Raw genomic sequence first — 13,531 nt, forward strand, 5'->3', positions numbered from 1 at the left:
AGACCTTCCCTGTGGAAGAGATATGTGGATGACACTTTCGTCATTTGGCCACATGGCCTCTCAGCTCTGAACCTTTTCCTACACCACATCAATTCCAGACATCCCGCCATCAAATTCACCATGGAAGTGGAGAAATATGGCAGGCTACCATTCTTGGATGTTCTGTTTAAGAGGAGACCTGATGGCTCGTTGGGGCATTCTGTCTACAGGAAACCCACCCACACCGATTCCTACTTGAAGCCTGATTCCCACCACCACCCAGCTCAGAAGAATTCTCTCATCAAAACGGTATACCATAGGGCTCATTGCATTTCGGACCAACACCACCTGACCAGTGAATTAAAACATGTACACCTGGCCCTCAAAAGGAATGGATACTCTGACCGTACCATCCGCCAAGCTGTTTCTCCCTCCATACAGAAACAACCACTTGATACTCCGGTCAAAACCATCACACTACCATATATAGCAGGCGTTACTAAAAAGATTTCCAAAATTCTAAACAAACACAAGATCCAGGTCCGGTTCAATACAGTACACAAAATTTGTGATCTGATCCCATCCGTGAAGGATGTCATTCCTGATTTACAGTACCCCGGGGTTTACAAATTGAGTTGTACCTGCGGTGATTGCTATATCGGGGAGACGAAGCGACATGTCTCTGACCGAATTTGCGAGCAAAAATCAGATTTGAAACACGGCAGAACGAATTCTTCTGCCGTAGCTGATCACTGTTACAACGCTGTGGGTGATCACGATATAATTTTCTCCGATACCAAGGTTCTTTGCAAACCCACGGGTTTTTATCAGAGATTTGTTCACGAGGCAATTCAGATCTACAAACACAGACGCAATTTCAACCGAGAAGATGGTTTCAAATTAAGCAACCATTGGAAAGATGTTCTAAATCGAACCAAACATTAAACTAGTTTGTCAATGGTACAGTATCTTTTTTCAAGTAATGGTACCCCAAATTTTCGCAGATTCTTAAAATCCCCTTTTCACACCACCAGCATGTGGACGCTGCCGTGCCCCCTCGCCAGCCTACACAGGTCAACTCCTCCCCACCTTTCATCATGCTAAGTCCGACCATAAAAATGCAATTTTTTTATGCTAATTCCTTTGTCAAGGCACCTTAATTACTCTCACACAGCTTAAAGGTCGCGGTCTGAGCTTGGCTGTGTTCACTCCAGCGCTGTCCTCGAGACAGTCTGGTCCCTTCACCTGATGAAGGCCGCTTGTGTTGTGGCCGAAACATCGTGATTTTTGTTGTTTTATTTTTTACCTACGTGGTGACTTTACCGAATAGAACCAAAGAGTAACACTGAACCCATAGACCAACACTGGACCCATAGACTAACACTGGACCCATAGACTAACACTGGCCCATAGACTACCACTGGACCCATAGACCAACACTGGACCCATAGACTAACACTGACCCATAGACTAACACTGGACCCATAGACTAACACTGGACCCATAGACTAACACTGACCCATAGACTAACACTGACCCATAGACTAACACTGACCCATAGACTAACACTGGACCCATAGACCAACACTGACCTATAGACCAACACTGAACCCATAGACTAACACTGGACCCATAGACTAACACTGGACCCATAGACCCACACTGAACCCATAGGCTAGCACTGACCCATAGACTAACACTGACCCATAGACTAACACTGACCCATAGACTAACACTGACCCATAGACTAACACTGGACCCATAGACCAACACTGGACCCATAGACTAACACTGACCCATAGACTAACACTGACCCATAGACTCACACTGGACCCATAGACCAACACTGGACCCATAGACTAACACTGACCCACAGACTAACACTGACCCATAGACTAACACTGACCCATAGACTAACACTGGCCCATAGACTAACACTGACCCATAGACTAACACTGGACCCATAGACTCACACTGGACCCATAGACCAACACTGACCCACAGACTAACACTGACCCACAGACTAACACTGGACCCATAGACTCACACTGACCCATAGACTAACACTGACCCATAGACTAACACTGAACCCATAGACTAACACTGACCCACAGACTAACACTGGACCCATAGACTCACACTGGACCCATAGACTAACACTGACCCATAGACCAACACTGGACCCATAGACTCACACTGGACCCATAGACTAACACTGAACCCATAGACTAACACTGGACCCATAGACTCACACTGGACCCATAGACTAACACTGAACCCATAGACCAACACTGGACCCATAGACTAACACTGGACCCATAGACTCACACTGGACCCATAGACCAACACTGGACCCATAGACTAACACTGACCCATAGACTAACACTGGACCCATAGACTAACACTGACCCATAGACCAACACTGGACCCATAGACTAACACTGACCCATAGACTAACACTGACCCATAGACTAACACTGGACCCATAGACTAACACTGGACCCATAGACTAACACTGACCCATAGACCAACACTGAACCCATAGACTAACACTGGACCCATAGACCAACACTGGACCCATAGACTAACACTGACCCATAGACTAACACTGACCCATAGACCAACACTGAACCCATAGACTAACACTGGACCCATAGACCAACACTGACCCATAGACTAACACTGGACCCATAGACCAACACTGGACCCATAGACTAACACTGAACCATAGACTAACACTGACCCATAGACCAACACTGGACCCATAGACCAACACTGACCCACAGACCAACACTGGACCCATAGACTAACACTGAACCCATAGACCAACACTGGACCCATAGACTAACACTGGACCCATAGACTAACACTGGACCCATAGACTAACACTGACCCATAGACTAACACTGACCCATAGACCAACACTGGACCCATAGACTAACACTGACCCATAGACTAACACTGACCCATAGACTAACACTGACCCATAGACTAACACTGACCCATAGACCAACACTGACCCACAGACCAACACTGGACCCATAGACCAACACTGGACCCATAGACTAACACTGGACCCATAGACTCACACTGGACCCATAGACTCACACTGGACCCATAGACTCACACTGGACCCATAGACTCACACTGGACCCATAGACTCACACTGGACCCATAGACCAACACTGGACCCATAGACTAACACTGGACCCATAGACCAACACTGGACCCATAGACTAACACTGACCCACAGACCAACACTGGACCCATAGACTAACACTGGACCCATAGACTAACACTGGACCCATAGACTAACACTGACCCATAGACTAACACTGGACCCACAGACTAACACTGGACCCATAGACTAACACTGACCCATAGACCAACACTGGACCCATAGACTAACACTGACCCATAGACCAACACTGGACCCATAGACTAACACTGACCCATAGACTAACACTGGACCCATAGACTAACACTGACCCATAGACTAACACTGGACCCATAGACCAACACTGGACCCATAGACTAACACTGACCCATAGACTAACACTGACCCATAGACCAACACTGGACCCATAGACTAACACTGACCCATAGACTAACACTGGACCCATAGACTAACACTGGACCCATAGACTCACACTGGACCCATAGACTAACACTGACCCATAGACCAACACTGACCCACAGACTAACACTGGACCCATAGACTCACACTGGACCCATAGACCAACACTGACCCACAGACTAACACTGACCCATAGACTAACACTGGACCCATAGACTAACACTGACCCATAGACTAACACTGGACCCATAGACTCACACTGGACCCATAGACTAACACTGAACCCATAGACCAACACTGGACCCATAGACTCACACTGGACCCATAGACTAACACTGGACCCATAGACTCACACTGGACCCATAGACTAACACTGAACCCATAGACCAACACTGGACCCATAGACTCACACTGGACCCATAGACCAACACTGGACCCATAGACCAACACTGGACCCATAGACCAACACTGGACCCATAGACTAACACTGACCCATAGACCAATACTGGACCCATAGACTAAGAGTGACCCATAGACCAACACTGACCCACAGACTAACACTGGACCCACAGACTCACACTGACCCATAGACTCACACTGGACCCATAGACTCACACTGACCCACAGACCAACGCTGGCACCGCCAGATCCGTGTACGCGAGAGAGACCGTGAATCCTCTCTCTCGGCTACATCGCATCGCCCTCCTTGCCGCGTTGTTTCAGGCCTCGAGCCTCCAGCAGCAGACGACCTCTACGTGACCCTCAACCGTCTGGCCAGCGCCATTGAGGACGAACCGGAGCCTCCTCCGGACCTTCCTCCGGATCTTACGGTCCGCCCCGGCGCTCCACACGGCAAGCAGGAAACTCCGACTCCGGATCCGGATCCCTCGATCCGCCCCGGCGCTCCACACGGCAAGGAGGAAACTCCGGCTCCGGATCCGGATCTTACGGTCCGCCCCGGCGCTCCACACGGCAAGCAGGAAACTCCGGCTCCGGATCCGGATCCCTCGATCTGCCCCGGCGCTCCACCCGGCAAGCAGGAAACTCCGGATCCAGATCCATCGATCCGCCCCGGCGCTCCACCCGGCAAGCAGGAAACTCCGGCTCCAGATCCATCGATCCGCACCGGCGCTCCACCCGGCAGTCAGGAGACTCCGGCTCCAACAACCCGGGCTCCGGCCGGGGCTCCGACTCCTCCGGCTCCGGCTCCGGCTCCCCGCCTCGCGATCCGCCCCACGGTGTTCGGCGAGCGTGGCTCCCCGGCGTGGCCGGGCGGCGTCGTGTCGCTGAGCGGCGTCGCCGTTCCGGGCCCTCGCCTGGGACGCGTCTGGCGCTCGCTCTGCCGCGGCCTCGTCGAGAACCTGGCCGGGACGGGGGTCGGGAGGTGCCGGGGCGGGGGCCTCCCGCCGTTGCCACCGGGGACGGAGCGGGTGCTGGCCGGGGGCTCGGCGCTGCTGAGGAACTCGACGCTGGCGCGGGAGGCGGCGAGGGCCCTGGGGACGCCGGCCGTGGAGGCGACGCCGACGGTCGACTCGGCCGTGGGCAGCGCCAGGCTGCTGTGGGACGTCAGCGGGGCTGGGGGCGGGGCCTGGGGGGCGGAAGCTTCTGATTGGTCGAGACGGTGATTTTTGCGCCTGATTGGTCGAGACGGAGATTTTTGCGCCTGATTGGTCGAGACGGAGATTTTTAAGCCTGATTGGTCGAGACGGTGATTTTTGCGCCTGATTGGTCGAGACGGTGATTTTTCTCCTGATTGGTCGAGACGGTGAGTTTTCACTTGATTGGTCGAGATGGTGATTTTTCACTTGATTGGTCGAGTTGATGATTTTTCACTTGATTGGTCGAGATGGTGATTTTTCACTTGATTGGTCGAGTTGATGATTTTTCTCCTGATTGGTCGAGATGATGATTTTTGCACGTGATTGGTCGAGACGGAGATTTTTGCGCCTGATTGGTCGAGACGGTGATTTTTGCGCCTGATTGGTCGAGACGGTGATTTTTCTCCTGATTGGTCGAGACGGTGAGTTTTCACTTGATTGGTCGAGACGGTGATTTTTGCGCCTGATTGGTCGAGACGGTGATTTTTCACTTGATTGGCCGAGTTGATGATTTTTCTCCTGATTGGTCGAGATGATGATTTTGGTTGAGATGATGATTTTTGCGCCTGATTGGTCGAGTTGATGATTTTTCACTTGATTGGTCGAGACGGTGATTTTTGCGCGTGATTGGTCGAGACGGTGATTTTTCACTTGCTTTGTCGAGTTGATGATTTTTCTCCTGATTGGTCGAGTTGATGATTTTGCTACTGATTGGTCGAGACGATTCTTCTCCTGATTGGTCAAGAAGATGCTGATTGGTCAAGAGGATGAAAGATGATGATGATGATTTTGCGACTGATTGGTCGAGTTGATGAATTTGCGACTGATTGGTCGAGACGGTGATTTTTCGCTTGATTGGTCGAGTTGATGATTTTTCTCCTGATTGGTCGAGATGATGATTTTGGTCGAGATGATGATTTTTGCGCCTGATTGGTCGAGACAGTGATTTCTCAATTGATTGGTCGAGTTGATGATTTTTCACTTGATTGGTCGAGTTGATGATTTTTGCGCCTGATTGGTCGAGATGATGATTTTGCGCGTGATTGGTCGAGACGGTGATTTTTGCGCGTGATTGGTCGAGACGGTGATTTTTCACTTGATTGGTCGAGTTGATGATTTTTCTCCTGATTGGTCGAGATGATGATTTTGCGCGTGATTGGTCGAGACGGTGATTTTTCACTTGATTGGTCGAGTTGATGATTTTGCTGTTGATTGGTAGAGATTATTAATTTGTGACTGATTGGTCGAGACGGTGATTTTTCACTTGATTGGTCGAGTTGATGATTTTTCACTTGATTGGTCGAGTTGATGTTTTTTCTCCTGATTGGTCGAGACGATGATTTTGTGCCTGATTGGTCGAGTTGATGATTTTGCGCCTAATTGGTCGAGATGGTGATTTTGTGCCGGATTGGTCGAGACGATTTTTCTCCTGATTGGTCAAGAGGATGCTGATTGGTCAAGAGGACGGTGATTGGTCAAGAGGATGAAAGATGATGATGATTTTGCTCCTGATTGGTGGAGATGATGAATTTGCGACTGATTGGTCGAGACGGTGATTTTTGCGCGTGATTGGTCGAGACGGTGATTTTTGCACCTGATTGGTCGAGACGATGATTTTTCACTTGATTGGTCGAGTTGATGATTTTTCACTTGATTGCTCCTGATTGGTCGAGATGATGATTTTGCGCGGGATTGGTCGAGATGATGATTTTGCACCTGATTGGTCGAGTTGATTATTTTTCTCCTGATTGATCAAGAGGACGCTGATTGGTCAAGAGGACGCTGATTGGTCAAGAGGATGAAAGATAATGATGATGATTTTGCTCCTTATTGGTTAAAATGATGATATTACTTCTGATTGGACAAAATGATGATGGTTTTTCTCCTGATTGGTCGCGATTAAATGATTTCGCTCCAGTGGCAACGGCCTCTGATTGGTCGAGAGGAGGATGATTTTGGCCTGAGCTTATCTGCTGAGCAGTCGAGCGAGCTGATTGGCTATCCAGGCTGTCAACCGGTTGATCGCGCGAGCGAACGGTCAGATGATGTCCAATTCAGTCGTCCCCCCTCTCTGTCTGTCTCTCCTAGTCACCCTCTCTCTCTGTGTGTCTCTACGAGTCGTCCTTTCTCTGTCTCGCTCTCTGAGTCTCTACGAGTCGTCCTTTCTCTGTATCTCTCTCTGAGTCACCCTCTCTCTCTCTGTCTCTCTGAGTCGTCCTTTCTCTGTTTCGCTCTCTGAGTCTCTACGAGTCGTCCTTTATCTGTTTCTCTCTCTGAGTCACCCTCTTTCTCTCTGTCTCTCTCTCTCTGAGTCGTCCTTTCTCTGTATCTCTCTCTGAGTCACCCTCTCTCTCTCTGTCTCTCTCTCTGAGTCGTCATTTCTCTGTCTCTCTCTCTGAGTCACCCTCTCTCTGTCTCTCTCTCTGAGTCGTCCTTTCTCTGTCTCTCTCTCTGAGTCACCCTCTCTCTCTGTGTCTCTACGAGTCGTCCTTTCTCTGTCTCTCTCCGACTCGTCCTCTCTCTCTGTGTGTCTCTATGAGTCGTCCTTTCTCTGTCTCTCTCTCTGAGTCACCCTCTCTCTCTCTCTGTGTCTCTATGAGTCGTCCTTTGTCTCTCTCTCTGAGTTTCTCTGAGTCGTCCTTTGTCTCTCTCTCTCTGAGTCACCCTCTCTCTCTGTCTCTCTCTCTGAGTCGTCCTTTCTCTGTCTCTCTCTGTCTCTCTCTCTGAGTCACCCTCTCTCTCTCTCTGTCTCTCTCTCTGAGTCACCCTCTCTCTCTGTGTCTTTACGAGTCGTCCTTTCTCTGTCTCTCTCTGAGTCACCCTCTCTCTCTCTGTATCTCTCTCTGAGTCACCCTCTCTCTCTCTGTGTCTCTACGAGTCGTCCTTTCTCTCTCTCTGAGTCGTCCACTCTCTCTGTGTCTCTATGAGTCAACCTTTCTCTGTCTCTCTCTACTAGTCGTCCTTTATCTGTCTCTCTCTGAGTCACCCTCTCTCTCTGTGTCTTCATGAGTCGTCCTTTCTCTGTTTCTCTCTCTCTGAGTCACCCTCTCTCTCTGTCTCTCTCTCTGAGTCACCCTCTCTCTCTCTGTGTCTCTATGAGTCGTCCTTTCTCTGTCTCTCTCTCTGAGTCACCCTCTCTCTCTGTGTCTCTATTAGTCGTCCTTTCTCTGTATCTCTCTCTGAGTCACCCTTTCTCTGTCTCTCTCTCTGAGTCGTCCTTTCTCTGTCTCTCTCTGAGTCACCCTCTCTCTCTGTGTCTTCATGAGTCGTCCTTTCTCTGTCTCTCTCTCTCTCTCTCTCTGAGTCACCCTCTCTCTCTGTCTCTCTCTCTCTGAGTCACCCTCTCTCTCTGTCTCTCTCTCTGAGTCACTCTCTCTCTCTCTGTGTCTCTACGAGTCGTCCTTTCTCTGTCTCGCTCTCTGAGTCTCTACGAGTCGTCCTTTCTCTGTATCTCTCTCTGAGTCACCCTCTCTCTCTCTGTCTCTCTGAGTCGTCCTTTCTCTGTTTCGCTCTCTGAGTCTCTACGAGTCGTCCTTTATCTGTCTCTCTCTCTGAGTCACCCTCTTTCTCTCTGTCTCTCTCTCTCTCTGAGTCGTCCTTTCTCTGTATCTCTCTCTGAGTCACCCTCTCTCTCTCTGTCTCTCTCTCTGAGTCGTCATTTCTCTGTCTCTCTCTCTGAGTCACCCTCTCTCTGTCTCTCTCTCTGAGTCGTCCTTTCTCTGTCTCTCTCTCTGAGTCACCCTCTCTCTCTGTGTCTCTACGAGTCGTCCTTTCTCTGTCTCTCTCCGACTCGTCCTCTCTCTCTGTGTGTCTCTATGAGTCGTCCTTTCTCTGTCTCTCTCTCTGAGTCACCCTCTCTCTCTCTTTGTCTCTACGAGTCGTCCTTTCTCTGTCTCTCTCTGAGTCACCCTCTCTCTCTCTGTGTCTCTATGAGTCGTCCTTTCTCTCTCTCTGAGTTTCTCTGAGTCGTCCTTTGTCTCTCTCTCTGAGTCACCCTCTCTCTCTGTCTCTCTCTCTCTGAGTCGTCCTTTCTCTGTCTCTCTCTGTCTCTCTCTCTGAGTCACCCTCTCTCTCTCTGTCTCTCTCTCTGAGTCACCCTCTCTCTCTGTGTCTTTACGAGTCGTCCTTTCTCTGTCTCTCTCTCTGAGTCACCCTCTCTCTCTGTATCTCTCTCTGAGTCACCCTCTCTCTCTCTGTGTCTCTACGAGTCGTCGTTTCTCTCTCTCTGAGTCGTCCACTCTCTCTGTGTCTCTATGAGTCAACCTTTCTCTGTCTCTCTCTACTAGTCGTCCTTTCTCTGTCTCTCTCTCTGAGTCACCCTCTCTCTCTGTGTCTTCATGAGTCGTCCTTTCTCTGTTTCTCTCTCTCTGAGTCACCCTCTCTCTCTGTCTCTCTCTCTGAGTCACCCTCTCTCTCTCTGTGTCTCTATGAGTCGTCCTTTCTCTGTCTCTCTCTCTGAGTCACCCTCTCTCTCTGTGTCTCTATGAGTCGTCCTTTCTCTGTCTCTCTCTTTGAGTCACCCTTTCTCTGTCTCTCTCTCTGAGTCGTCCTTTCTCTGTCTCTCTCTGAGTCACCCTCTCTCTCTGTGTCTTCATGAGTCGTCCTTTCTCTGTCTCTCTCTCTCTCTCTCTGAGTCACCCTCTCTCTCTGTCTCTCTCTCTCTGAGTCACCCTCTCTCTCTGTCTCTCTCTCTGAGTCACCCTCTCTCTCTCTGTGTCTCTATGAGTCGTCCTTTCTCTGTCTTTCTCTCTGAGTCACCCTCTCTCTCTGTGTCTCTATGAGTCGTCCTTTCTCTGTCTCTCTGAGTCACCCTCTCTCTCTGAGTCTCTACGAGTCGTCCTTTCTCTGCCTCTCTCTCTGAGTCACCCTCTCTCTCTGTGTCTCTACGAGTCGTCCTTTCTCTGTCTCTCTCTCTGAGTCACCCTCTCTCTCTCTCTTTGTCTCTATGAGTCGTCCTTTCTCTGTCCCTCTCTCTGAGTCACCCTCTCTCTCTGTGTCTCTACGAGTCGTCCTTTCTCTGTCTCTCTCCGACTCGTCCTCTCTCTCTGTGTGTCTCTATGAGTCGTCCTTTCTCTGTCTCTCTCTCTGAGTCACCCTCTCTCTCTCTTTGTCTCTACGAGTCGTCCTTTCTCTGTCTCTCTCTGAGTCACCCTCTCTCTCTCTCTGTGTCTCTATGAGTCGTCCTTTGTCTCTCTCTCTGAGTTTCTCTGAGTCGTCCTTTGTCTCTCTCTCTCTGAGTCACCCTCTCTCTCTGTCTCTCTCTCTGAGTCGTCCTTTCTCTGTCTCTCTCTGTCTCTCTCTGAGTCACCCTCTCTCTCTCTGTCTCTCTCTCTGAGTCACCCTCTCTCTCTGTGTCTTTACGAGTCGTCCTTTCTCTGTCTCTCTCTCTCTGAGTCACCCTCTCTCTCTGTATCTCTCTCTGAGTCACCCTCTCTCTCTCTGTGTCTCTACGAGTCGTCGTTTCTCTCTCTCTGAGTCGTCCACTCTCTCTGTGTCTCTATGAGTCAACCTTTCTCTGTCTCTCTCTACTAGTCGTCCTTTCTCTGTCTCTCTCTCTGAGTCACCCTCTCTCTCTGTGTCTTCATGAGTCGTCCTTTCTCTGTTTCTCTCTCTCTGAGTCACCCTCTCTCTCTGTCTCTCTCTCTGAGTCACCCTCTCTCTCTCTGTGTCTCTATGAGTCGTCCTTTCTCTGTCTCTCTCTCTGAGTCACCCTCTCTCTCTGTGTCTCTATGAGTCGTCCTTTCTCTGTCTCTCTCTTTGAGTCACCCTTTCTCTGTCTCTCTCTCTGAGTCGTCCTTTCTCTGTCTCTCTCTCTGAGTCACCCTCTCTCTCTGTGTCTTCATGAGTCGTCCTTTATCTGTCTCTCTCTCTCTGAGTCACCCTCTCTCTCTGTCTCTCTCTCTGAGTCACCCTCTCTCTCTGTCTCTCTCTCTGAGTCACCCTCTCTCTCTCTGTGTCTCTATGAGTCGTCCTTTCTCTGTCTTTCTCTCTGAGTCACCCTCTCTCTCTGTGTCTCTATGAGTCGTCCTTTCTCTGTCTCTCTGAGTCACCCTCTCTCTCTGAGTCTCTACGAGTCGTCCTTTCTCTGCCTCTCTCTCTGAGTCACCCTCTCTCTCTGTGTCTCTACGAGTCGTCCTTTCTCTGTCTCTCTCTCTGAGTCACCCTCTCTCTCTCTCTTTGTCTCTATGAGTCGTCCTTTCTCTGTCCCTCTCTCTGAGTCACCCTCTCTCTCTCTGTGTCTCTATGAGTCATCCTTTCTCTGTCTCTCTCTATGAGTCGTCCTTTCTCTGTCTCTCTCTCTCTCTATGAGTCGTCCTTTCTCTGTCCCTCTCTCCGAGTCACCCTCTCTCTCTGTGTCTTCATGAGTCGTCCTTTCTCTGTCTCTCTGAGTCACCCTCTCTCTCTGTGTCTCTACGAGTCGTCCTTTCTGTCTCTCTCTCTGAGTCACCCTCTCTCTCTGTGTCTCTCTCTCTGAGTCGTACTTTCTCTGTCTGTCTCTCTATGAGTCACCCTCTCTGTGTCGTCCTTTCTCTGTCTCTCTCTCTCTGAGTCACCCTTTCTCTTTGTGTCTCTATGAGTCGTCCTTTCTCTGTATCTCTCTCTGAGTCACCCTCTCTCTCTCTGTGTCTTCATGAGTCGTCCTTTCTCTGTCTCTCTCTCTGCGTCACCCTCTCTCTGTGTCTCTACGAGTCGTCCTTTCTCTGTCTCTCTCTCTCTGAGTCACCCTCTCTCTGTGTCTCTCTCTCTGAGTCGTTCTTTCTCTGTCTCTCTCTCTCTGAGTCGCCCTCTCTTTCTCTGTCTCTTTCTCTACGAGTCGTCCTTTCTCTGTCTCTGTCTCTCTCTGAGTGGCTCTCTCTCTCTGAGTGGCTCTTTCTCTGTCTCTCTCTCTGAGTCACCCTCTCTCTCTCTCTACGAGTCGTCCTTTCTCTGTCTCTCTCTGTCTCTCTCTACGAGTCGTCCTTTCTCTGTCTCTCTCTGTCTCTCTCTACGAGTCGTCATTTCTCTGTCTCTCTCTGAGTCGCCCTCCCTTTCTCTGTCTCGCTCTCTCTCTCTCTCTGAGTCGCCCTCTCTTTCTCTATCTCTCTACGAGTCGTCCTTTCTCTGTCTCTCTCTGAGTGGCCCTCTCTCTCTCTGAGTCGCTCTTTCTCTGTCTCTCTCTCTGAGTCACCCTCTCTCTCTACGAGTCGTCCTTTCTCTGTCTCTCTCTGTCTCTCTCTACGAGTCGTCCTTTCTCTGTCTCTCTCTGTCTCTCTCTACGAGTCGTCCTTTCTCTGTTTCTCTCTGAGTCGCCCTCCCTTTCTCTGTCTCTCTCTCTCTCTCTGAGTCACCCTCTTTCTCTATCTCTCTACGAGTCGTCCTTTCTTTGTCTCTCTCTGAGTGGCCCTCTCTCTCTCTGAGTCGCTCTTTCTCTGTCTCTCTCTCTGAGTCACCCTCTCTCTATCTCTCTCTCTACGAGTCCTTTCTCTGTCTCTCTGTGTCTCTCTCTCTACTAGTCGTCTTTTCTCTGTCTCTCTCTACGAGTCGTCCTTTCTCTGTCTCTCTCTCTGTCTCTCTCTACGAGTCGTCCTTTCTATGTCTCTCTTTCTGTCTCTCTCTCTCTGAATCGCCCTCTCTTTATCTATCTCTCTCTACGAGTCGTCCTTTCTCTGTCTCTCTCTGCGTCTCTCTCCGATTCGCCCTCTCTCTCTCTCTCGGAAAGGGCGCATCACCTCATCGGGCTACACAATTCACTCGAGCGTGAGATCATCTGCATCCCAATAATCCATTCCCTGTCCCCCCCCCCCCCCCCCACTGCGCTCCCGCGGTGAGCCACGAGAGATTCCACGGGACGGCCGGGATGTTGAATTTCGGATGCGTGGCCGAAATAAAAACGCGGTGCCGAGACTGCGAATTGAAATTGTCGGCTTTTTTTGGGGTCACCCAACAAAAAATTTGCCACCCAAAAAAATAAAAATAAAAAGAAAATCCCTCGCTTTTGCTATCGGAGGAGGCCGTTGGCTTCCATCCCGACCCCCGAAGCCTGCTGGTACATTTGGAGTTTGCGTGTGTCCCTCTCTCTCTCGCTCTCTATCTCTCTACCCGTGGTGGCGTGGATTTCGCTGAAGGCCCTCTGCTCTTTGCCCTCCGCATTGAGAATCGGCATAACGCACGTGCCGAGCATTCGGGCCGCGACGCTTTCGCAGGCGACAGGCCACTGTTACCTGGTTGAGCTGCTATCATTCGTGATAGCCAGGCCGTTTAGGGAAAAGAGCTGATACATAGCTCAGTGGTGGTGGTGGGGGGGGGGGGGGGCGGGCTTACCTGGAAACAATAAACATTGGTAGTCTTTGGGAAGTGTTCGTCGATGGGCAATGTTATTGTGTGGGTAATGTTAGTC

General features: G+C 50.2%; 1 protein-coding gene across 1 annotated transcript in view; it reads left to right on the top strand.

Moving 5' to 3' along the window:
- The window catches only part of SHPK (sedoheptulokinase), a 42,503-nt gene extending 29,458 nt beyond the window's left edge, over positions 1–13,045 (top strand). The window contains exon 7 of the mRNA XM_032981392.2: positions 4,280–13,045. Coding sequence (XP_032837283.1) covers positions 4,280–5,181 — 902 coding nt within the window. The 3' untranslated portion in view covers positions 5,182–13,045. The remainder of the gene's footprint in view (positions 1–4,279) is intronic.
- The last annotated feature ends 486 nt before the right edge of the window (positions 13,046–13,531 follow it).

The sequence above is a fragment of the Petromyzon marinus genome, chromosome 80, assembly GCF_048934315.1.
Source record: "Petromyzon marinus isolate PM22_M1 ecotype Great Lakes invasive population chromosome 80, UKy_Petmar_22M1.pri1.0, whole genome shotgun sequence".
In the NCBI taxonomy this organism is placed as follows: Eukaryota; Metazoa; Chordata; class Hyperoartia; order Petromyzontiformes; family Petromyzontidae; genus Petromyzon; species Petromyzon marinus.